We start from the raw sequence: 24,580 nt of genomic DNA, 5'->3' as shown, positions 1-24,580 counted from the left end.
CGTGGTGGTCAGCGTGACTATCAGCAACCTTAGCAGTTTCAGAGGAACTCGCAAAGGTTTGAGTATCCTCAACAACGTGCTCTGGTAGGCCCCAATCAATGTTCATATTGTAAGGAAGAGGGTCATTTCAAGTATAGTTGCCCTATTTTGTTACAGGGTATGAATGGTGCTTCTGGTGCAAGAGGTCGAGGTGTTCAACAAGCTCCCAGAGGTAGAGGACGTGGAAATTTCCCCCAGAACGCGCGTCCCTTTCCGCCTCAAAATTCAATGAATAGTTTTGATCAGCTGAATAACGTGTCCGGTAGGACGAGTCAATACTATGCTGATGACTACTATGCAGAGGTTGAGAACATGGAAGGTGATGATTGCTAGGACAGCCTTAGACAAAGAGAGGGAGTTGTTTCAGTTCCATTAGATCAGAGTGGACCTTATGTTGAGGTAATTACATCAGGTGTGTCAGAGCCTTTTCTGTTGGATACTGGTGCTACAAAGAGTTCTATTATGCACTCTAAACTCCCTGGCGCACCTTTGTCTGGCGAGACGAATGTTTCAATAGGTTTTTCTGGCACCCCGGTTCGAAACCCGATCTCTAGTCCTATGTCCCTTTCTGTTGGACCTTGTGAATTCGAAGCACCCCTTATTCTGACGACAGGTTGTGGTGAGAATTTGATCTGTTGAAGAGATTGTATGCGACATTGTATTGTTCTCCTTCGGGAGTACAACTTACACTGGGTAAGAAAGTGGTCTCCCCGATGTGTTTGTCGAAGGATAAACTTCCGACAGAATTGTCTTTACTTCCGGATATTCTTTGGGCTACTGGTCCTAATGATGTGGGTCTTTTGGAAATACCGCCATATGTAGTGACATTGAAAGCCAATGTTAAAATGCCACGCATTCCCCAATACAAGATCTCTAGTGAAGGTGAAAAACCGTTGCTAGCGATCATTTATGATCTGATTGAAAAAGATGTAATTGAAGAAACTAGAGGTAATGTTTGCAATAGTCCTGTTCTACCTGTTTTGAAGCGCACTGACCCCTCTCAGCCACCTGTTTACAGGTTTGTGATTGATCTTAGAGAGGTGAATAAAATCGTTGTGCCACAATTTCCAGTTGTTCCTGATATCACTGCCCTATTGACTATGATTCCAGCTTCCGTAACTTGGTTCTCGGTGATTGACTTGAAGAATGCTTTCTTCAGCATCCCGATTGGTGAAGAGAGCAGGGATATTTTCGGCTTCTGTTTAGGAGGTCGAAGCTTCCGGTTCAAACGCGCTCCCCAAGGCTACTGTGAAAGTCCATCAATATATAGTCAGGCTTTAAGAACACAGCTTGATACGATTGTTTTACCTGATGGCGCTACCCTTATTCAGTACGTTGACGATTTATTAGTCGCTGCAGATACTGAAGAAATTTGTAAAGAAGCCACCTTGTCGTTGTTGCGTCATTTGTCTGATTTGCATCACAAAGTGTCTCTCTCGAAATTGCAATATTGTCGACAAGAAGTGACCTACTTAGGTCATCTCTTATCGAAGGAGGGAAGGAAACTGACCCCAGAAAGAATTCAGGCAATTGCAAAATTGAGCGTGCCAAGGACACAGAGAGAAGTGCATGCTTTCTTGGGTATTACATCATATTGCAGACAATTGATACCAAATTTTTCTTTATTGGCCAAACCTTTGGTAGCATTGACTTGTAAAGGGGGGCATTCCCAGCAGCCCCGGGTCCTGGCGCGCTCGTGACGCTCCTGCTGCGCCTGGAGGCGCCTCAAGAACGCGGAGCGCCCAGCGGGCCTGGGGGCATTTCCAAACATACCTGCAGCGGTGGGGAGCCGTGAGGGGAACGGCAAAGCAATCCCTTCTCCTTTACAGCCGTGAGGGCAACGGCAACCGCAATGGTGAGACAGGGACTCTCCTGGCCAAGTCGGGCAGTTGAAAACTACACTTCCCAGCAGCCCCGGGTCCTGGCGCGCTCGTGACGCTCCCGCTGCGCCTGGAGGCGCCTCAAGAACGCGGAGCACCTCCCGCCCCGCGGGACGCGCGCGGGTCGGCGCCGGGCTAAGCCCGGGCAAAGGGCGGGCCGTCTGTGGCCCTCCGTGGACCGAAGGGGACAGGACAGGCCTCCCCCCTTGTCATTTCTGCTAAAGGAGGTACAGTGTACACACACTTATTTGACTTTTCTGTAACACTACTATCTCTACTCTGATCATGCCCTGTAAGGGGGAAACAAGCCCAGCTGCGCAGGGGTGCCCAGGTCAAGTGGTGCAAATGTACCAAACGATTAGCACAAGCTCACTGCCTACTGTTCATGTGATAGACATAAACTGTCCTTGTTACTCTCCATCTAGTACGCTATCTCCTCCACTAATCTCCCCAAGAATGCATAACCTGTCCCTGTGGGATGAACTAAACAGTCTATGCAAAACAAAGTATGTCAGTGTGGATTCACCCTCTCTCGCCAAAGGCACCTGTACTACAAGTACTAAAGGCAGTACACAGGAATCCTCCTTTTTATTGAACAAATCCAACACACAAGCCTTAGTACTTTCACGGCAATTACCCGTCAAAAGAAAGCATGATGAGGAAAATGCCGAAGGGAATCAATCCAAACTCCATAAACCACCTGTAAGCCCCGCACTGTCTGTTCACAATCCCCCTGTCACCATGGAGACTGATGTCAAACTGTATGAACCAATATCTTATTCCCAGATTCCTCTACTGACTCAGATTGAACAACTTGTTAAAACCATCATTTCCCCACTAACAGAAAAAATCAACGCCATAGGGGAAAGGCTCTCGGGTCTAGAGAATAAAATCACGGCTATCCTGAAACCCATCAATAATTCAGTAACATCGAACCGACCCCAGCCATCTACTACTTTCCCAACAGCTAAGCCAACTCCCAACCACAAAAGCGTTCAAGTCACTCTACAATCCCCTAAAATCCCAGATTCGACCACTTCCAAAGCTCCCTTCAAATCTGTTATATCAAGGCCCTTAGAGGTTAAAACAGTACGCAAAGTACCACACATACACCTCCCGCCAGAAGCCGCGCCATATGTGTCCGTCCTCTCAGGAGTTCCAGCACTTGCGATGGGAAAAGCTGAAAGACAGCAGGACCTATTGAACAAAATTATATTCTGGATGGGAAGAAATAGACCCCTACCACCGGACAAAGATGGCGGAATCTTGAGTGTGAGAAGGGTGGGCTGGTTGGGCCCACTACCAAAAAACATTTCAGGGGACTTGGTACTGGTTAGATTCAGGAACCGGAACATCGCTCCATACTTAAGATCTTGTCCGCCCCAAGAAGGGGATGGCCCAATACACATTTAGGATCTACTTGACTTTTATCCCTGTATGCAAAATATCCCCCGGTTAGGACCAACAATAGCCTACCACCACCCGTTGGGTGGGGGAGTCCAGGTACCCAGTGGTATTAGTTTCTCTGTTTCCAACAGATTTGATCCATTGTACAACTGTCGCAACTCTTGAATCTACTCATCTTAAAGGACAAACCCGTGTATCTTTACTCCTGATAGGGATAAACCCCTTCAATAACATGTCACACCACTGAACTTTGAGGTTGGGGATATGTCTTTTTTTTTAAGTTACGTTGTTCTTGAATGTACATATTTATTTTTAATGACTGTCTTTTTCTTTGTACGCTTTTATGATTTTAAAAAACAAAATCGAAAAGCATTTTCGTATTTCATATTCGACTTGTAAAGATACACCGAATCCCGTTCCGTGGTCTGAAGATTGTCAGAATTGCGGGAGGCATTGTGTTCGGCTCCTGTGTTGGGTACCCCCGACTACAGTAAGCCCTTTACACTGTATGTCCATGAGAAAGAAGGATGCGCATTGTCAGTGCTGACACAGTCCTTTGGGGACAAGCAACATCCATGTGCATATTTCTCGTCGACTTTGGATCAGGTAGCTAGAGCATTGCAGAGTTGCTTGAGAGCCACGGCGGCAGCAGCTGTTTCTATTCGACAGTCTGCTGGTTTGGTAATGAATAACATATTGATTGTAATGATCCCACATGCAGTGGTCACTTTGCTAAAGAGGACCAAGAGACAGCACTTAACTAGTGCTCGATTGTCCGGATATGAGTTGACACTGTTAGCAAGTCATGTGCACATAAAGAGGTGCAACACTTTGAACCCAGCTACGTTGTTGCCGGTTGTAGCAGAAATAGATGTTTCTGAACAACAGGATTGTTTTCACAGGACAGAAGAAGAAGCGAAAGGGAGAGTAGATCTCAAAGACACTCCTCTTGTGAAGTGTGATGGTACCTTATGGGTGGATGGTTCGTGCTCCAAGCTTCCGAATGGTCATACGACTGCGGCATATGCTGTTACGACTTTGCATACGATTGTTGAAACTGCACGTATCCCACATAATTCAGCTCAAGCAGCAGAGTCGATTGCACTTACGAGAGCATGTGTGTTATCAAAAGGAATGAAAGTGACCATATATACTGACAGCCAGTATGCATTTGGTGTGGCTCATAGTTTTGGGCGCTTGTAGAAAGAGCGTGGGTTCCTGACTTCGCATGGAGCCAAGATTCAGCATGGTCAGTTGGTGAATGAGCTTCTTGAGTCACTTACTTTGCCACTACAAGTCGCGATTGTAAAATGCAGTGCACACAAGAAGGTTACTGACGATGTTGGTCGTGGTAATGTGTTTGCAGACGAGGTTGCGAAAGAAACGGCAAAAGATGTGATGAATCGAATGTATGTTGCGGGTCCAGCAAGATGGGTTGGTGACGTTGGAATGTGTGAAGATACGATAGAGAGTGTGAAGTCGATTCAAGCTGAAGCTACAGAGAAAGAGTTGAGTGTGTGGAGAGAGAGTATGGGTAAATTGGATGCGAATGGTTGTTGGATTGAGTTGTCAGAGCATCAAAGATGGTTGTTACCCGATGCGTACGTGCTTGCAGTGGTTACGATGGCGCATGGAATGGCTCACATTAGTGTGAAAGGGATTTTTTAAGTTGTTGGCTCCAGTATGGCAAAACGCTGGAATTCCTAAGTGTGCAGAGAATGTGGTCAAGAATTGCATGGTGTGTCTGAAATACAATCCTGGTAGGGGTACCCCAACTCCAGCTGGTCATTTTGCTCCTCCTACGTACCCGTTCGAGGTTTTGCAGCTAGATTTCATCCACATGGAAAGGTGCAACAACTTGAAATACGTACTCGTGGTTGTTTGTGCCTTTTCAAGATGGGTAGAATCATATGCCTTAAAAGACAACACTGTTTTATCCACAGCTAAAGCCCTTGTCAAAGAATTTTTCCCGAGATTTGGTTTGCCGAGAATGGTCTGGAGTGATAATGGGAGTGAATTTGTGGGACGAGTGATGAAGAAAGTATGTGAGGGGCTAGGGATCCAGCAAAAATTCCACGCTGCAAATCACCCCCAATCAGCTGGACTAGTAGAGTGCTACAATGGCACTCTAAAACTGAAACTGGCCAAAATACAAGCAAGCTCTGGTCTTAAATGGCTTGATGCTTTGCCTTTAGCACTTTTATCCACAAGAATGACTGTGCATTCACGAGTGGGACTTAGTCCATATGAGATCGTATTCGGTCGCCCGGCCAACATATGGGGAGTGCCGAGGCCGACGAAATACAGCGAGATTGAACACCCTGTACTGCTTGATTATTTGTATGATTTGACGGCTACATTTCGTGTTTTACATCAACAGGTTCACAATACTCTGCCTCAGGCTTCTACAGATCCAGGCCACATCATCGATCCTGGCTCATGGGTTTTAGTGAAAAACTTCCAGCAGACAAAGAATGACCAGCCCCGTTGGACCGGCCCCTATCTAGTCCTGCTATCAACGAGATCTGCAGTACGAGTGCAAGGAAAGAAGAACTGGATCCACGGCGTACACTGCAAGAGGGTCCCTCTGCCATACGACCGGTGGGTCCGGGAGGGTATCGCTGACTCTGAGACTGAGACTGTGCCTCGTTTTCTGCCTTTTAGCGATGCATGTGTAAAAGGGACAAGTTCTGAACATGAAAACGACGATCTTTTGCAAAAAACTGTGCCACCGTCAAATCGATTGGACACTACAGAGCCTGAACTTTTGTTCCAAGACCAGACACTATCTGGAAAAAGCCGGTATAACCTGAGGCCGAGAACTATGGACAAATAAAATTCCTTTTCTTTGCTATTTTTGAAAATGCAGCTCGCTCTCCTCCGAGGAACTACTTTGATTTTTGTTTTTCGAACCGCCATCCGGGTTCAGCTGTAGGGTCGTGGCTGCCCAAGTTTTTGGGGTGCAGCCGAAGACGTTAAGTCGACGGTTCTGGTTGGTCTAAGGGAGTTGCCCTGGACTGACAGAAGCATTCCTTAGCATAGAACACCCTACCACCGCGAGCAGCAATTAGAGAGGATGGAGTTTTTCGAGATGGAGAGACCTGCTAAAGAGATGAACTTTAAAGCCAAAATGTGTATAATGATGACCAAGAAACGTTTTTTGATATTGTGCCTTTTTATGTTGCTCAGCCTAATGATGTTTTTAATGGGATATGTGATATTCTCCCTTCAAGTGACATTTGCACCCACTGCACAGCCTATACCTTCTTCTACTGTTTCCTCACATTCTTTTCACCCCCTGCCTGAACACGAGTCCGCTAGAAGATTAGAGTTCGTTAATAACTCCTACGTTCAGCTCTTACACCAACACCAATTAGTAGTGAACACGACTAACTGTTGGGTGTGCGGTCTTATGCCTCATACCACTGATAAAGGTATCCCTTACCCGATCCTGCCATTCAGCCATAATGGTTCTGTGTGGGCATACAGAACGATGTTCATCTATGCTCGTGAAGTCCACCCCCTACGTTCTATAAAAGACAATCCAAAGAATAGTGCTCTAGTCAAAGGTATAGTAGATATGATTAGAGGAGCTACTTCCTACGAGACTATCCCGAGAGATGAGACACTAGCATATATTGGATGGAATGGAACCGGATATGGAGTTAGTCTGAGTGAGAACCAGCGAGCAAAAGGATCCTCCCCGATTTGGGTTGTACCCCATCAGGGTCACTACTCTCTGCAGGGTAATGGCAAGAATCCGAGAGCTCAGCTAGGGAAGAGTATCTGCACTGAGACGTATGTTTTTGCGTCCCGGACTTCCCCCATCGTTTTTAGCAGCCAAGGGTACCTACTTTGTCTGTTACGATAGAGCGTACACATGGTTGCCCCCTGACTTCTCGGGCACATGTTTCGTTTCATTCCTGTTGCCTCCCACCTACACAGCTGCGGCAGATTACCACAAGACAAGGGTAGTTAGAGGTGTCTTCAGCAAGGAAGACACTGCAGAACAAGAACTGGGAGATTTCTTGAAGGGTTTTCTGCCGTTTTGGGGACCTATGGTTAACAGCAGGAACATAAGGCAATTGATAAGGGTGGTTGAGTCCACTGTAGTTGAAACTGCCGGTGCCCTTAGTAACTTGACTGCTGAGCTCCAGTCGGACCGTCTTATGACTCTTCAGAACAGAGTTTCGTTAGATGTCATACTCGCAGACCGAGGTGGGGTATGTATTGATCCAATCCAGTTGCTGCGTTTTCATTTCGGATAACGCTCCGACAGTGTACCAGGCTATTTCCAGACTGCACAAGATCTCTGAGTCCATTCATGTGGATAAAGGAGATTGGTCATTGATGGGATGGTTCTGGGAGCTGTTATCTGCCTGGGGATGGAAGATTCTAATGGTCATTGGGATAATCTTAGCCATTCTTTTCCTGTTCTGCCTGTGCGTACAGTGTGCTCCTACTATATGTGGCCTCTGTGCTACGTCGTATATAAGGAGACCTGTATCGAGGGACAAGCTAAGTAATAGGATGATGCTACAGCAACATCTCAATGAATTTATGAATATCGACCTGGACTCAGATTAGCGTGAGTATAGGTTATTGCCTATGTAAGGGCAAAAGGAGGGTCTGTGGTTCCGTGGATTCTGGACCCATGTAATAAACATGTTCGTATCAGGACGATTTTAGTATCAATAGACCGAGAATGACGAGTATACTATATACGAGTATTTCCGTCATGTTAGAGTGACGTGATCACCCTGAAATCACAGATTCCGTCTTGAACCCTCGGGTTCCATTTGGTGCATGGCAGCCATTTTGTGGTTGCCCTCACATAGGCCGATGACTAAGGCAAAAACGAGTCTTAGAGACACGTACACCTTTGCTGACTTTTGTGTGACCTGGGCAAGCTGACTCCACTGCCCGGAGCCAAACCTGTTCGGCCAGTTCCTTTCCCAGTGGCCGATCGAGATTGAGATCAAGGCACAACCTACCATAAACCCTTTATTGCACACAACTATGTCTAATCTTACACACACCTGTCTCTGCTCTTTGCTTTATGACCTGGTTTACGATGAGGAGGTTCCCATTTTTATTAGGGGCCCGACCATCTATCTGATGAAGAGTGCCGGGTTTTTGCCAAGTCATTCTTGGTGGGCTGGACTATGAAATGTGGGCTTGTCATGCAATACTTTTGTCGTATACACATGGGATTAGTTTATTGTAAATAAGGAATTTTTGCCTGAAGCACAATATTTAGTATAAAAGGAGTAACTTGCTTTGTAAAGTTGAGCAGTCTCCTGAGAATATACACTGTGTTGTACTTCTAAGATATCTGTTACTGGCTGCAGCCAATACAATTAATCTTTGAAGTCACCAAGAAGACTCTGCGTTTCTGTAGTCTGAGACAGAAGAACTCAAAGTCTTTGGGTGTTTCCCCTGGCACCGCTGGGTTCTTAAAAACCCAGTACTTCACTATCCTGAAGAATTTAGTTGTGCCTTACAAGGCCAATAGAGCCTTGCGCTCAGATCAGAAACATTTGCTCAAAATTCCTAAAGTTAAAAAGGCACGAACGGGAGGGAGAAGATTCTCAGTGAACACAGCGATTCTTTGGAACGCACTCCCCGTGAGTTAGCGATCGGAGACTTGTCTTCTCCGGTTTCACAAACTCCTCAAAACGCACCTCTTTCCTAACTGATGCCTCTGACTACGCTTGACTGCTACCTTTCTGTTCTGGAACAAGCGATGGGATGCTCTAGGGTAACTAAGCGCTATACAAAATTCGAAATAATAATAATATTATATGAGATAAAGTACCACCTGGCGCACATTATAAGATTACTGCAAGTCACCCCGGCGTCCCATAACCTTATAAATTACCTCTGCCTTCGACCTCGTTCCTCTATATAGTTATGGAACTCCTCACTGACATGCAATATCCTTATCATGTGTGGCTGGAGGTACTTTATCCCTAAAATATTTTCACTGAATAAGATAAAAGTGAAATTATAGTTGGTTTTGTTATAACACCTTAATGGATCTTTAAAAAATAAAAAATTACTTCGCTTAATAAACAAGGGTAAAGTGCATTTATAGTTAAAACTTAAAACTCATCAAACCACTACAATATGCAAGTTCTAGTTAGAACCACAATCCATAACTCGCACTACGGGTGTGCAAACCCCAACTCATGATGCAATGACATTTTACATACTTAAAGAGTTTGCTAAAGGCAGGATGCTGCTGTAGGGAGATCATCGCTACTTTTGTCTGAGCATAAAACAATTCATAGCACACTTGGGACTGAGCTGGAGGTTGGGAGGGTGAACTCACCAGTGACACATAAATCACTTTGTGTATCTGTCTATCATGGGGTGGTGTGCACTCCTGGAGAACCCTGCAGTGATAAGAACATCCCTGGTCGGCCCTGCTGTTGAGGCCGAATACAGGCTAGCATTTTTATGTCAGGAACTGGAGACGACTGCGTGTTACCCAATGTAACTGTGCAACAGGAAACAGTTCCCTCTCTAGACTGCGCATGTCTGCTATTCTCAATGAACACCACATCACTTGCATCCGACTATTACGTGTGATTCCGGCCAGTAATTCCTCCCATGAATAGCACTATTTCCAGTTCCTCAGCCTGGAATGGGGACGAACAAGGAAGGACGGGAGCTACTGGCCTCCTTGTCTCATGCAGAGTCCCATAACCAGGCCTGTTCCTGCACAGGAAGGATGCAGTCCTGTGTGGAACCAGAGAAGAGTGCAGGGACACACCTGAACCTTGGGTACTCGTACTCTGGGGGTCGGTATCTCTCAGGTGGTTCCACCCAAACCATATTAATCCCCTCGGAGACTTACTAAAACCTGCCCATATGCATTCTAAAGAGGTTACATGTGTTAGTGCACTCCATGTGTCCATTTATAGCGAAACACATACCTGGGGTGGCTTTGGACGGCAATAAATCTGACTGTGTTGGTCCTGTCTCCATTGAGTCTGAGGGGGCATCTTCATCTGCAGTAAGTGTGTCCAGTTCTAGGCATGATGGAGGCACAGGCTGACCCCGCTCTTCAGGACAGAGCAGTTCTGCCTTGCAGTTCTGATGTTGATGCTGTGATTCAGGGTGCAGTGGTTCGAGTATGTAGTTCTGATCTGAGCCCTGTGCATCAGTACAGGCTGGTTCTAGCTTGCAGTTCTGATTTGAATCCTGCTCCTCTGGGTGTAGTGGTTCCACCGTGTTTTTCTGATCTGTTTTTTGTGCTTCAGGAAGCGCCGATTCTCTCTCTCGATCCAGTGCAGCAGTGTGCAGTGGTTCCACCGTGTTGGTCTGATCTGAACCCGGTGCATCTGCACAGGTCTGTTCTAGCTTGTGTTTCTGATCTGGTTCCTGTGCTTCAGGGCGCATGGATTCTAGCTCGTAGTTCACGTTTGGATCCTGCGTATAAGGAAGTTCCTGCTCAAAGCATAGGTGTTCCTGTAGGCACTGGGTTTGTTGTGACCCCAACTCATCAAAGGACAACAGACCAGACTCTAAGTGTTCGTCTGATGACATCCCATCAGGTGACACGGGTTGTAGGCTGCGGTTCTCCTGGGGATCTTGGCAATCAGAACACATCAATTCTTCCTTCAAGGGATCATCGGGACTGTTCCCATTTGGGAGCGCAGGTTGTATACAGTGATTTTGCTGTGGCTCGTGTCCATCAGGAAATACTGGGTGTGGGCAGAGGTTCTGTTGCTGGTCCCAGCAATTAGTAGACAATGGGGATGGTTCTTGCTTCAGGGGCCCATCTGGTTTTCTCTCTTCTGGGAACGCTGACTGTACGCTCTGGTCTTGCTCTGATGCCGGGCCAAGAACAAATTCTGAGGGAAGATACAGGTTTGCCTCCAATGATCTGCTTGGAGGATCTGTCTGAGGGCACCGGGATAGAGGACAATCCTGCTGTACTCCATTTCCATCTGGAAACCCAGGTTGCATGCACTGGTCTCGCTGCGACTCGTGTACATCTGGAAACCCACGTTGCATGCACTGGTCTCTCTGCGACTCGTGTACATCTGGAAACCCAGGATGCATGCACTGTTCCTGCTGCGACTCGTGTACATCTGGAAACCCTGGCTGCATGCACTGGTCCTGCTGTGACTCGTGTACATCTGGAAACCCTGGCTGCATGCACTGGTCCTGCTGTGACTCGTGTACATCTTGAAACCTAGGCTGCATGTGCTGGTGTTGCTTCGACTCGTGTACATCTGAAAAACCAGGCTGCATGCGTTGATCTAGCTTCGACTCATGTACATCTGGAAACCCAGGTTGCAAGCACTGGTCCTCCCGTGGGTCACGTCGATCTGGAAACACTGGCTGTAGACAAAGGTTTGGCTCATATGGACGCACTTTAACATCAGACGGAGAAGAGAGCGTACAGTCCTGCTTTGGTGCATGCCCATCAGAAAACACTGTCTGAAGACACAAGCTCGGTTCCCCTGACCTGTCCAGTTGAGGTGTCACAGGAGACCGGCTAACAGTACAATCTCTAATGCTCGCTGGACAGACCTTCTCCAAAGACACCGTACCATTATCTAGGTAACATTGATCCTTTTCTATCCAGATATTCTTAATCAGCCCAGCGACTCTAGAAGGTACGTCCTCCACAGTATTCATCAAGTTATCCAGTTTGGCTTCCAACTCCTCCAGCATGGATAGAAGGATAATGTGGGACAGGTTCTCTGACAGCAGTTCCAGGGCCTGGTCCCTCTGAGCATCATTTTGAGATCCTGAAGTTGAGACGTCATGGAGAGGTAAAGATGGGACTGTGGCTCTTACGGATTCACGTGAACATTGCGCTGTCACTTTCTTTCCTGGAGCCCGTCTTCTGCCCATTCTGGTAAATTGACGTTCAAGTCTCAAGTGTCTGCAGAGGAGAGGAAAAGAGAAAAGACAACACCTTATAACAGGACAACTAGGCCAAAATACTCCTTCCTGACTCACCAACCCCAGTGTGATCAGAGGAAATTGCGAATTTCTAAAACCCAGAAAAAATTCAATCATTGAAATTTAACAATATCCATAACATCTATCCATAAAAATAAAAATGTAAATAATCATTTGTTCAAAATCGTAAATTTACGAAAGTTCTTCATCGATTGCTTTGAAATTTCGACACAACGTTGGATTCGAATATGCGCGGGTCGAACACGCGCGTGTTTTTAATCGAAAGCCCTAACAGACACATAAAATTGTCAATGTTCGTTTGTTCAAAATCTTAAATCTCTGAAACTTCTTCACCGAATGCTTAGAAATTTTGACACAACATTGGATTCGATTAAGCACGTGTTTATATATACACAACGTTGGATTTGAATACGCACGTCTCCAATACGCATGTGTTTTTAATTGAAAGGCCGAACAGACCCTATCTATTGGGTTGCTGCACAACAACTCCAAGGGACGCATACAGACAATAGTCATAAAAACATATTGTATACCCACAAGCATTGTGAAATTAGGAGTTGGTTCACTTTGCAACATTAAGAAAGGACGCATAGACAATAGTCTACATATATTAGGATGGACAGTTGGTGTCAGGATGGCAGACCGGGAAGTGGGTGGAGGGAGTGGGAGGAGTTGGTTCACTTTGCAACATTAGCGCGTGTTTATATATACACCTTGTTGGATTCGAACACGCGCGGGTACAAGAAGCGCGTGTTTTTAATCGAAAGGCCGAACAGACCCTATATATTTGCTTGCGGCGCAACAACTACAAGGGACGCATATAGACAATAGTCACAAAAACATATTGTATACCCACAAGCACTGTGAAATTAAACATATCAGAAACGTGCGCTTACTCTTTTCTTTCTCTTCCATTTAACCAGACTGAGCCACAGCAACGCGTGGCAGGGTACAGCTAGTAGTACATATATTAAGAAAGGCACTGATTTGAAATGCATTTCCAACACTATGTGTGTTCCTTGGTCTGCTCAAATTGCACACTTTTATGAAAAAAATTGAACAGCCTTGCAGCAATGAAAGGTTTATAATTCCCCAGCAGACAAGACTGCTCTATCATTCTCACTTGCACTGTACAGCTCTCTTTTGCAATATTCAGTTCAGTGACGGAAGCACGCGCCAACATACCAAACCTCTACAGGATCTACAAAATGCTTATTATGTCATTGCATATATAGAGAGCATGTTCAACCTGGAGTTTCTTTGAGCGGAATCAGAAATACGCAAGAGGAGACAACCAATCAGACCAGGGAAGAATGTGGTATGAGTAGGCTTGTGGGCTGTTAGATTTCTGGCAAAACACTTGAAGTAAGATTCAAATGGATTTAGCCGGGAGAGAGCCCCGTATGGAAGGAGCTTGTACCACAAAGCTGCGTCCACCTGATCTGATCTTCTGTAATTTCGGAATAGCAAGTAAATTCAAGTGAGATCGTAAGTGTTTTGCGGGTGTATCTTGCAATGAAGTGAGGGGCTAGACCTCTCAACCCTTTAGGGCTGAGGCAGAGGGTCTAAGACTGGATTTGTTATTTCAATATAGGTGTGGCTCGTGCCCACCTCTGAAGATGATGTAGTAAACAAGCAGCGTCGCTGTGAATTACTTGCAGTCTATGAATGGTGATACTGGGCATTCTTCCATATACTCTGTTGGCATAATGCGATCTGGACAGGACTGCGGCCACCACTATTGCTTTTCTGTTCTAAAGTGGGAGGAGTGGGGTTAGTTTCTGAAGCAGTTTCAGCATCAATCTGCATTTACATCCTACTGCTCCAGCCTGCTGGTTCTTGCTAAGATTACTATTGATTATCACTCAGATGCTTTTAGCTGTGGGTTTAGGCTCCGGTAACAATCTCATTTTTGTTGGAGAGTAAAGTTGTTTCCAAACGTTGGTCTTATTCTTTAGAATTTCAAACTCGGTTTTGTCCACATACGGTTTTAGCTGATTCATCCTCATCAAGTAATCATTAAATTGCATCATATTTTGAGACTAGAGTGGTGAGGCGGATATTCCATCTATAAGAATCATCTGAGAGCTGGTGTAGTTATAAAGCCTGGAACCTCTTGAAGACAGTTCTCTGGCCAATAGTTTTCGCAGGTTAAGGGAGCAGAGGTATTGCCCTATAATTCTTGGTTATATCCGGGACTTCTCCCTGCTCTTTCAGTATCGTGAGCTCCACTGCATTTTGAAACGCGCTTGGAACGATCGCTTGAGCTGCTGAAATGACGAAACCGCTCTGCAGGGGATTGCTCAAGACCTCGCTTTTCGACGGAGACACAGCAGCCTCAGCGCCCAGATATCCTTGGGGTGCACTTTACAAATGCTGATTGATTGATTGATTGAGGTCAGAGATTCTATGACTGCTGGAGGGCAAGGGTCAGTTGGTGACCCGGATTTGACCTTGATCATAAATTCATGAAGCTTGTTTATTTCTTCAAACAAGGATAAGGTGGTTGAGTTCTTTCAGACTTGACTTCAGAAATAAAGCCTTACATGAGAAAGTAAGAGATAAGGAGGAAAATAGGAAATGTAGGAAGCTGTACAATGAAGCTAGAAAAACTGGCGCAATGAAATGAAAGAGAAGACTTGGGAGGACCTTAAACAAGCTTCAACAAGTAAAGACAGCTCCCTATTTTGGCAGGGCGTGAACGCACTTTTTTTACTAACAAGCCCGATGCGCCTTCCATTGAGGTAGCAATTGAGGAAAAAACTTGGGTGGACTTCTTTTCAAATGTTTACTCCCTACTGAATGCCACAGAGAGGGAGACAGACTTCAGGCAAGAGCTCGGGGAGGGGTGGGGGGGGGGGGCAGGGTTTTCTGCCTATTGACTTTCATATCATGCTGGAAGATGTAACCATGGCCACAAATGCAAGCAAGAGTGGCACGGCCCCAGGCCTGGATGGGGTACCAATTCATTTATTTAAGTCAATTCCGCAGCTGTGGTCCCCAATATTAACACCGGTTTTACGAGCATGCTGTGCAAAAGGATTTATAGATACATGGTGCGAATGGATCATTGTCCAAATTTTTATGAAGGGGGATCGGGAAAATCGCGCCTGCTAACGCCCGATATCCTTATTAGAGTCCCTTATGAAGTTAGCAGGAAGGATTGTTTTAGATCGGTTGCAAACACGGGCAGAAGAAAAACAATATTTTAAGTAATGTACAGTATGGTTTTAAATCTGGTTTAGGTATCAACTAATTGGAAAGTACACTCAGGCTAAATCAGGGACAGTTTATTTGGCATTCGTCGACCTTACAGCCGCATTTGACTGCATTATACACAGCGAACTGTGGGGCGTTCTTAGTGATCTCAAGGTCGACCCAATACTAAACCAGTTTCTAAGACATACTCTGGTGCCACAGCTAAAGTTCGTTATGGACTTAAGGGAGAGTGTACCGCTCTGTTCAAAGTGGAGAGGGGAGTGAGGCAAGGATGCGTTTTGGCACCACTCCTGTTCACTCTCTATACCAAAGCATTGGAACAGGAGTAGGTGTCAAACGCTAGGGACCCGCCATATGTAAATAAGCGTCCGATAGTCTCCCTTCTCTACACTGATGATGCGTTACTTATGGCGCGTACCCAGATTGGTTTACAAAGGGCTCTTACTTTTTATACTAGTTTTATGGACAACCTGGGTTTGAAAATGAATGCAAAGAAAAGCTTTATAATGACTTGTGGGAGGGGGAAACAAAAGTGTCGAAGCTTTCAAGGTTCAGGGAGCAGGGTGGAACCTTTTAACTCTTTTACATATCATGGTGTCCTATTTAACCATACTGGGTCTTGGGCTCAAGTGATCAAGAATAGGAGCCTTTGGTTTATGAAGTCTACTGTGGCCTTAATTAATTTTATGAAAAACTGGGCAAAAGGCCACCCGAAATTCTCCTGATAATCTACCAGGATAAATGCGTGAGCATAGCAACCTTTGGGACAGGTATATGGGGATTTCACGATTGTGCACCAATCCAACATGTCGAAAACGCCTTAAGATTTCTCACCAGCACCCCATTTTTAACTGCCACAGAGTGAGGTTCCGTGACAATTGTAAGTGGTGTTTTCCGACTCGCACGAATGTGGTCGAGTCTGGTATCTATGAACCGCAAATGACGAGTTTAGCAAGTGTGCGCAGTTTCGCTGTGCTAACTTAAACCGTTCGTTTGTTACGTGGGTTTCTCATCTGTACCCACGGGTTCCATCTTAGATACGGCATCCATTTTGTCTCTTGCCCTCAAGTAGCCAGCGAACGGACGCTGTCCGCTTCGCGACCCTGGGACTCCCAAGATATTTGCGGAAGACACATGTCCTTTGAAAGTGTCTTTATGACGAGGGGGTTGCTACTGTAAGGCAGGTGGCGCCGCTCGAGGCTCATTTTGCCGCACGGACTTATTGTCTCAGCCGTGCATCTCATTAGGCACGTCCCTTTGATGCCTGTATCTCGTGCTTCCCGACACCTCCCCTTTGACACCCTTTCCGATCTCCCCACTGTCTCCGTCTTCCTCTGCACCTGTCTTCGTTCCTGTTTCGATCTACTTGATTGCTGATAGGAATTTGCTAATGGTGGGAAGATGGGTTTTTACAGTTGGGAACCGCCAAATGTTTCCGCACTTATGTTCCGGACCTTATGTGTTTCAAAGCGACCAAAGCGACCCCTCTGGGAGCTAGATGTGGGAACCGAGTTGTAAACCTTTGTGTTCAATGTTAGCCTATGGGTAAAAACTGTATAAAAGGAGCGATCCACAAAACCAATTTGAAGCAGTCTCCCCGAACTACACTCGATGTACTTCCTGTGATTTCTGTGTTCCCTGCAGTAAATAAACCTTGACTCTTTGACGCCGAAGGAAGTGTCCCGTGTCTCTGTGACTTGTACGCCGGAACAGGTTACCCACGAAGGTTTCAGGTGTTGTGCCCTGGCACCGCTGGGTCCAAAAGAACCCAGTCCTTCAAGAGAGGTAGGAGTATCATTCATCTCAGACTTAATGAAGGTACAACCTGTGCTGCTCTGGCATAGAATTTGGACCTCCACCAGCACAGATCTAAAAAAGGAAATCCTGACCGACGCAATGAAATTAGACCATGCCAGCAAGATTACTTGGCTAAAATACGTAAAAAACTTTATGCAGGATATTGGGCGTCCGGAATACTTTTCCCTACTTGAAGCAATGAATTCCATACATCGGAAGGAATTCAAAAAAAGCTTGTATGACTTTCCTGGAAGAGAACAGGCTAGCTCTGGAAACGAATAAATGTATGGTGGTTCAGCACCAAATAATTACTATAAGGTATAACATCCATCCGTATCTATTGTGTTGTATAGGGGGATACGATGGATACGTGTTAACATGTTTTAGAGTTGGGACCTTGCATCGTTTGATTAGTCACCCAGACATGAACAATTGGTCAAGGGAATAATGCCCGTGCCCCTGCAATAATATCTCTCCATAAACAACTATCCATGTAATCCTATTCTGTACATAAATGAACGACATAGATGGATTATACCTCTATTAAAACAGGGGGGGTGGAGACAATGCCGTCCAGCTCTTTTGTATTTACAGATGTTGGAGAACTATTATTGCATTGGAACGATGGTGGGTTTCCTAAAAAGCATACTGAGAGCAAGGAACATTTTAAATGTTTAGAGGTTTGACAGAAAATATATGGGATGTGTTATTTTTATGTTGACGAACTAGAAATAGAGACAGTAAATGAACTGTTTTATGAACTTGTACATATTTATGTTTACCCTTATATTTTTAGAAGTGAGATGAGATGTTTTTAATTGACTGCTTTTATGATTTTAAAATCGAATAAAGCTTGTTTTGATTTGATTTGACTTCAGAATTACTGCTGCTGTATTTGTTTATACTATATTTGAAGAATTTTTTTGTTAAGTATGTAGATTGTCACAGAATGCCCCGATAGGAGTCAGGGAAGTTCTCATTTCATCTGGGGGCGACAAATCATTTAGGATATAAAAAATAATTTTTATTATTTGCCTATTCAGAGGACTTTGCATGAGCGGTTTTGCCTTTATATTCTGCAAGCTCAATTTTAAATTTGATTTTTCGCTCTTCATCATCCCTTTCCCGCCAGTTTCGAAGCAATGCAGGTTTCGCCTTCTTTAACTCTACCTTGTACCAGAGCACCGGTCTGATGCGGTTTATAACTAGCCTGTCTGAGCCACAGAGTGGATTATTTTTCTTTGGAGAGAACGTCTTCAATTGATGGTAAGTGGGGCAGGGGTGGGATTGTGAGAGTGTTGATAACACTGGTTCTGTATTAATGTATCGCCATGTGTGTATGGTTTCATTTGCTGCTTGTGGATCAAGTTAGAAAAATCTACCGGAATACAACGCTGATCAAATACTGATTGGACCGTATGCAAGATGGGATGATTATATTGGATCGATTCAAATTATATGCCCAGATCAGATCTTAGGGACTTCATTTCATGTGATCTGAGCATGTCATTTGCTGGTGTAAACTCAACATCATTAACTCAGCAAATTCATTATCTTTAGGGGCCGAGTTGTCGTCATCAATTCCAAACTTGAGAAAGGAAAACAGATCTACCCCTTCAGTTCGAGCAATTTGTTTCAGAGATGTGTGAATCCACTGGTGAATAATTGCTGCTATCTCACTCCTTCCTCTGAGCTTGTTCTCTTTTGGTTATCTTCGGGTTTGGCTTCTGGAGATGTGGAGTAGATTCCTCGGACAACCAGGTTTCAGTTAAGAACAGGATATCCGGCTTAGGAGATTCTAATATTTTGAGTATTTCCACCATATCTTTGCCTAGGGAGGGTGGGTTTAGTAAAGCCGCTTTTAACGACTCCTCAATCTGAGGATGTAGAAGAGTCTTATTGTTTGTTGGTCCGCAGTGAGTGCTGTTGAGTGCCCGATTACCCTATATGTGTGGCTGGCATACACAACATTTACTTCTAAAGTCGAGGCAAGCATGGGGGGGGGGGGGTACTAAAATCTGTGTACATTAAAGACAATAGATCCTTTGCTGATTATGAGAAATATTGAGTATACTACGTGTTTCCTGGTCCCAGCGAATGTGGACAGGCTTGTCTTTGGCAACATTTTTGCAGCACACACACAAAGAAACAGCTCTTTAAAAACTCCATTCAACTGTATACTCACAGATGCGACACAAACTCCAAATCTCACTTGTACAGCCTCACACCTCATTTATAAATGGATTAATGTAACAAACCAGATATCTCTTAACCACATCTTCAATGCTGCACAATTACACAGGCATTGTGCTCTGCCGTGCACACACACACGTGAAACACAATTCAACCCCCAGGCACAAAGACCCACACACTGGAAATAAGTAATCAGACGGATCAGTCGCTTACACACTCATATATAAAATGTATCCACCCGAGAGGCCCAATCATAAACAAGCACATACACACCGTCTCGCACACACAAATCACTTCCATACATTCTGTATTGAAAGGTTAGACTTCGTCCAAGCCATTCACGAGCATCACCTACTCCCAGAGACCTACACACAGGGTGGGCACAGATCTGCACAATCACATGTAACACCTCAAATAATCACGGGTCACTCTTCACACAGAGTCTGAGGCAACACTGCATCTGGAATGATGTTGAGGGAGTTGGAAGGTGTCAGTATCTGAGGAGGAAGCGATCTGTGGATGGAGCATTCTGTAAGAAATAAATTCCTCCTTTCTATCACTACCATGGACACGCGATACTTCATATATTAGCGACGCGCGGAAATATGGAAAAATGTACAAGGCTTCAATATCGCATTGTGAGAGTACTGAGGGTCTGTTAATTTTATGTTAAAAAAGCAATTGAAGTAGGTGATAACACGGAGAAACATTGTCACTTCTTCAAACACTCCACACATTGCATGTGCGCTGCACTTCACAGCACAAAAACAACCTGCCCTGCACTTCACAGCACAAACACCACAACCTGTGGAGTGTAGAAGGATTACTCTATGTATAGGATTTTATACTGGAATGGTGTGTTTCCAGTACTAATCCTATGCTAGACAGCACACACTCCTCTGCCCTATGGTGTAAAGGTTTTGCATGGCTGTGTACTTGTGCCGGGGCAGTGTGCAGCAGCGTGCTGTATTTCATAAATCTGGCTCAGCACTGCTTTATCTCCCTCGCACAGAACAGCGCTGTACCTAACTGCTGCACTAAAAATAATGTATCTGCTCCTTACTGTGCATGTGTGGTCTGCCCAGCCTCAACCCTCACATTCTCTTGGGCACGCTTGGTCTGCCCAGCCTCAACCCTAACATTCTCTTGTGTATGCTGGTGTGCCCCGCCTCAACCCTCACATTCTCTTGTGCATGCTTAGTGTGCCCAGCCTCAAACCTCACATTCTCTTGTGCATGCTTAGTGTGCCCAGCCTCAAACCTCACATTCTCTTGTGCAAGCTTGGTCTTCCCAGCCTTAACCCTCACATTCTCTTGTGCATGCATGATCTGCCCAGCCTCAACACTCTCATCAACCTTTTGTGCATGCTTGGTGTGCCCAGCCTCAACCCTCACATTCTCTTGTGCATGCGTGGTCTGCCCAGACTGAACCCGCACATGCTCTTGTGCATGCTTGGTCTGCCCAGCCTTAACCCTCACAATCTTGTGCATGCATGGTCTGCCCATCCTCAACCCTCACATTCTCTTATGCATGCTTGTTTTGCCCAGCCTTAACCCTCACACTCTTGTGCATGCTTGGCATGACCAGCCTTAAACCTCACATTGTCTTGTGCATGCTTGGTCTGCTCAGCCTTAACCCTCACATTCTCCGGCAGCTGCTGGCAATTATAGTGAAATGAGAGTGTTTCATCCCTCTCTCCTTATTTGACATCACCATCCCGCTTAACCTATCTCTACTTCTCTATGTATACCCCCACCCTCTCTTTTATCTCTGATCTCTTTTCCTCAGCTTCGTCTACCTCACCTCTCATCAAATATACCTCACTCTGCTCCACCTTTCTATACCTCTCTCTCATGCCCTTGTCTCTCTTTCAGTCTCTGTACCTACATCTATATCTAATTGCTCTCAATTCCTGCTCTCTAACTCAACTCTCTCCCTTATCCCTATCTCTGTTCCGCACTTATTTTGTTTCTCTATTGCATCCCTTTTTCTCCCTTGATTCCATTTCACCTCTCACACTAAATCATCTCTAGATTAACCTCACCTTCTCTCTTAGCCTCTCTCTACTTCTCTATGTTCCTCTATCAATCCCTGATCTGTTTAACTCAGCCTGCTCTACCTCAACTCTCATCCAATATACCTCACTCAGCTTCTTCTTTCTCTACCTCTGTCTCATGCCCTTGCCTCGCTCTCTTTCTATACCTCTCTCTCATGCCCTTGTCTCTCTTTCAGTCTCTGTACTTACATCTAGATCTAATCGCTCTCGATTCCCGCTCTCTTACTCAACTCTCTACCTCATCCCTATTTCTGTACCGCACTTATCTTGTTTCTCAATTACATCCTTGTTTCTCCCTTGATTCCATTTCACCTCTCACACAAACTCATCTCTAGCTTTACCTCACCTCCATCCTCTCTTCATGTCTACTACCTTACCTCTACTTCTCTCCCTGCCCTTTCCATGCCTCCCCATTCTCCTCTATCTCCTCTCTCTCTCTGCCACACCACCCTCGCTCACTACATACATTTTAACATTTACATAATTCTTAGTTCACGGACTACTCTCGCCACCTCTCTTTCTCACCCTCTACCTCTGTTCCCTTTCCTCCACCTCTCTAAATATTTACTACTACTACTACTTCTGGCTACCTCTATCCCTCTACCTCGACCATGAACTTTTCTCTCTTTAAATATGTAAAGTTCTCTCTGCCCATCCTCAACCCTCTCTGTCCCTTGCTCGCTCTTTCATGCAAACACATATTTCTCTCTCTGGACCTCCTTCTCCACTTCACCTCACCCCCTCCACCTCAACTATCTCTCTCAAACTTTATCTGTACGGATCGCTCTACCTAAATGTCTCTTCCTCTTTAATTTTCCCACAACTCGATATCCCCATATTAACATCACCTCTCTTTCTCTAGTTCATATATGTTTTCAAATTCCTCTTTCTACACTTCACCCCTCTCCGCTCTTGTTACCTGAAATGTTGGGCTCTACCTCTTTTCATTTTGCTCTCTCTATCGTGCATCGTCCACTTCTTGCTGCTTTTGTCTCTCTCTCTTCACCTCCCCCTTGGAATACTGTCCTCTTCTGCCTCTCTACATTACCTTCTCCCTACCTCACTCTAAACTTTACCTATTTCTCTACCTCTCTTTCACATCTTCCTCTATCTACCACTCTTCATCTTTCCATCCGGGTACCTCACATTTTTCTGTATACTTTTCCTCTCTCCACCTCACATATCCTTCTACATCATTTCTGTCTCTCCCTTCCACCTCTACTTCATGTCTTCATGATTTCCAATGAACAGTGCAGTCTCCACAGCCTCGCACCGGCTGAAAAGAAGTTCGAAATTAGAACAAAAAGATGCTGCGATCTGAGCAAGAACCATGTGGAGGCCACAAGAGGGGAGGAGGCCACGAGAGGGGAGGAGGCCACGAGAGGGGGGGGGGCATGAGAGGGGGGGGGGGGCCATGAGAGGGGGGGGCCATGAGAGGGGGGGCCACGAGAGGGGGGGGAGGCCACGAGAGGGGGGGGGAGGCCACGAGAGGGGGGGGGAGGCCACGAGAGGGGAGGGAGGCCACAAGAGGGGGGGGAGGCCACAAGAGGGGAGGAGGCCACAAGAGGGGGGGGGAGGCCACAAGAAGGGGGGGGAGGCCACAAGAAGGGGGGGGAGGCCACAAGAAGGGGGGGGAGGCCACAAGAAGGGGGGGGAGGCCACAAGAAGGGGGGGGAGGCCACAAGAAGGGGGGGAGTCCACAAGAGGGTGGGGGAGTCCACAAGAGGGGGGGGAGGCCACAAGAGGGGGGGAGGCCACAAGAGGGGGGGGGAGGCCACAAGAGGGGGGGGAGGCCACCAGAGGGGAGGAGGCCACCAGAGGGGAGGAAGCCACCAAAGGGGGGGGGGAGGCCACGAGAGGGGAGGAGGCCTCCGATTATGAACTAAAGACTCACATTCAGGACAGACTTCTTCTGCCTTAAAAGGTCTTACATCAGAGAGCACAATATCAAGATCACCCCCCTACCTCCTTACCCCCCTCCTCCTCTTCTGACCCCCCTCCTCTGCCCCAGGCCCCCCTCCTCTGCCCCAGGCCCCCCTCCTCTACCCCAGGCCCCCTCCCCCTCCTCTAACCCAGCCCACCCCTCTGCCCCAGTCCCCCCTCCCACTCCTCCTCTTTTGCCCCCCCCTCCACCCCCATCCTCTGCCCTAGGCCCCCCCCCTCCTCTGCCCCAGCCCCCCTCCCATGCCCCAGTCGCCCCTCCCCCCTCTGCCCCCGGGCCCCCCTCCTCCTCTGACCCCCCTCCTCAGCCCCCACTCCTCCCCCATCCTCTGCCCCAGGGCCTCCTTCCCTTCCCCCTTCCACCTCTCCCTCCTTTGCCCCAGCCCCTCCTACTCCATCCTCCCCCCTCCCCTCTCCCCTCTCTGGGTCCTTCTCAGACTCACCCTCTGTCCTCCCTCGATGCTTCCTTCTCACTCAATTGTATCAAATCACTTCCGGGTCAGGGTCAGCGCCAGCAGCAGACCGAGCCTCTCCCTGGCCTTTGTAGGTAATAAAGTCCGGGTCAGCGGCGGCAGCGACAGCACAAGCAGCGGAGGCTGCGAAGCTCTCCTCTTCCTGTGAGGGTGAATAGTCTCCGGGTCAGCGGTGGCAGAGTCAGCAGCAGCAGTGAGTCCTGCCAGGCCCAGCCTCCACTGACCCCAAAGCAGAGGTTTATAAATGTATCTTTGAATTAAATGTTTAAACTTTTCACCCTAGACAAGAAAAAGAGCAAGAGAAACCAAAGAGCGTCAGTTCATTTATAAATGTAAATATGAAAGAGAAACTAAAGAGCGTCAGTTCATTTATAAATGTAAATATGAAAGAGAAACTAAAGAGCGTCAGTTCATTTATAAATGTAAATATGAAAGAGAAACTAAAGAGCATCAGTTCATTTATAAATGTAAATATGAAAGAGAAACTAAAGAGTGACAGTTCATTTATAAATGTAAATATGAGGAGTGACAGCCACAGTTGTAAGAAAGGATCCAACTTTACATCCCACTTAATAAACCTGTCAGTTTCCAAGTCAGCCATAGTATTGAGTATCAGGTGTGGCGCAGAG

General features: G+C 46.2%; 1 protein-coding gene across 1 annotated transcript in view; it reads right to left on the bottom strand.

The window, feature by feature from the left end:
- LOC147736789 (uncharacterized) overlaps nucleotides 1–23,989 on the bottom strand; it is a 41,400-nt gene extending 17,411 nt beyond the window's left edge. Inside the window, exons 1-2 of the mRNA XM_086953482.1 lie at nucleotides 23,922–23,989; nucleotides 10,268–12,231 (exon numbers count right to left, since the gene is read on the bottom strand). Coding sequence (XP_086809608.1) covers nucleotides 10,268–12,200 — 1,933 coding nt within the window. The 5' untranslated portion in view covers nucleotides 12,201–12,231; nucleotides 23,922–23,989. The remainder of the gene's footprint in view (nucleotides 1–10,267; nucleotides 12,232–23,921) is intronic.
- Between the last annotated feature and the right edge of the window lie 591 nt (nucleotides 23,990–24,580).

This window comes from Lissotriton vulgaris, chromosome 1_2 (genome assembly GCF_964263255.1).
Source record: "Lissotriton vulgaris chromosome 1_2, aLisVul1.2, whole genome shotgun sequence".
NCBI classification, from domain to species: Eukaryota; Metazoa; Chordata; class Amphibia; order Caudata; family Salamandridae; genus Lissotriton; species Lissotriton vulgaris.
Note: the sequence above shows the minus strand (reverse complement) of the source record. Positions and strands in the feature narration are given on the sequence as shown.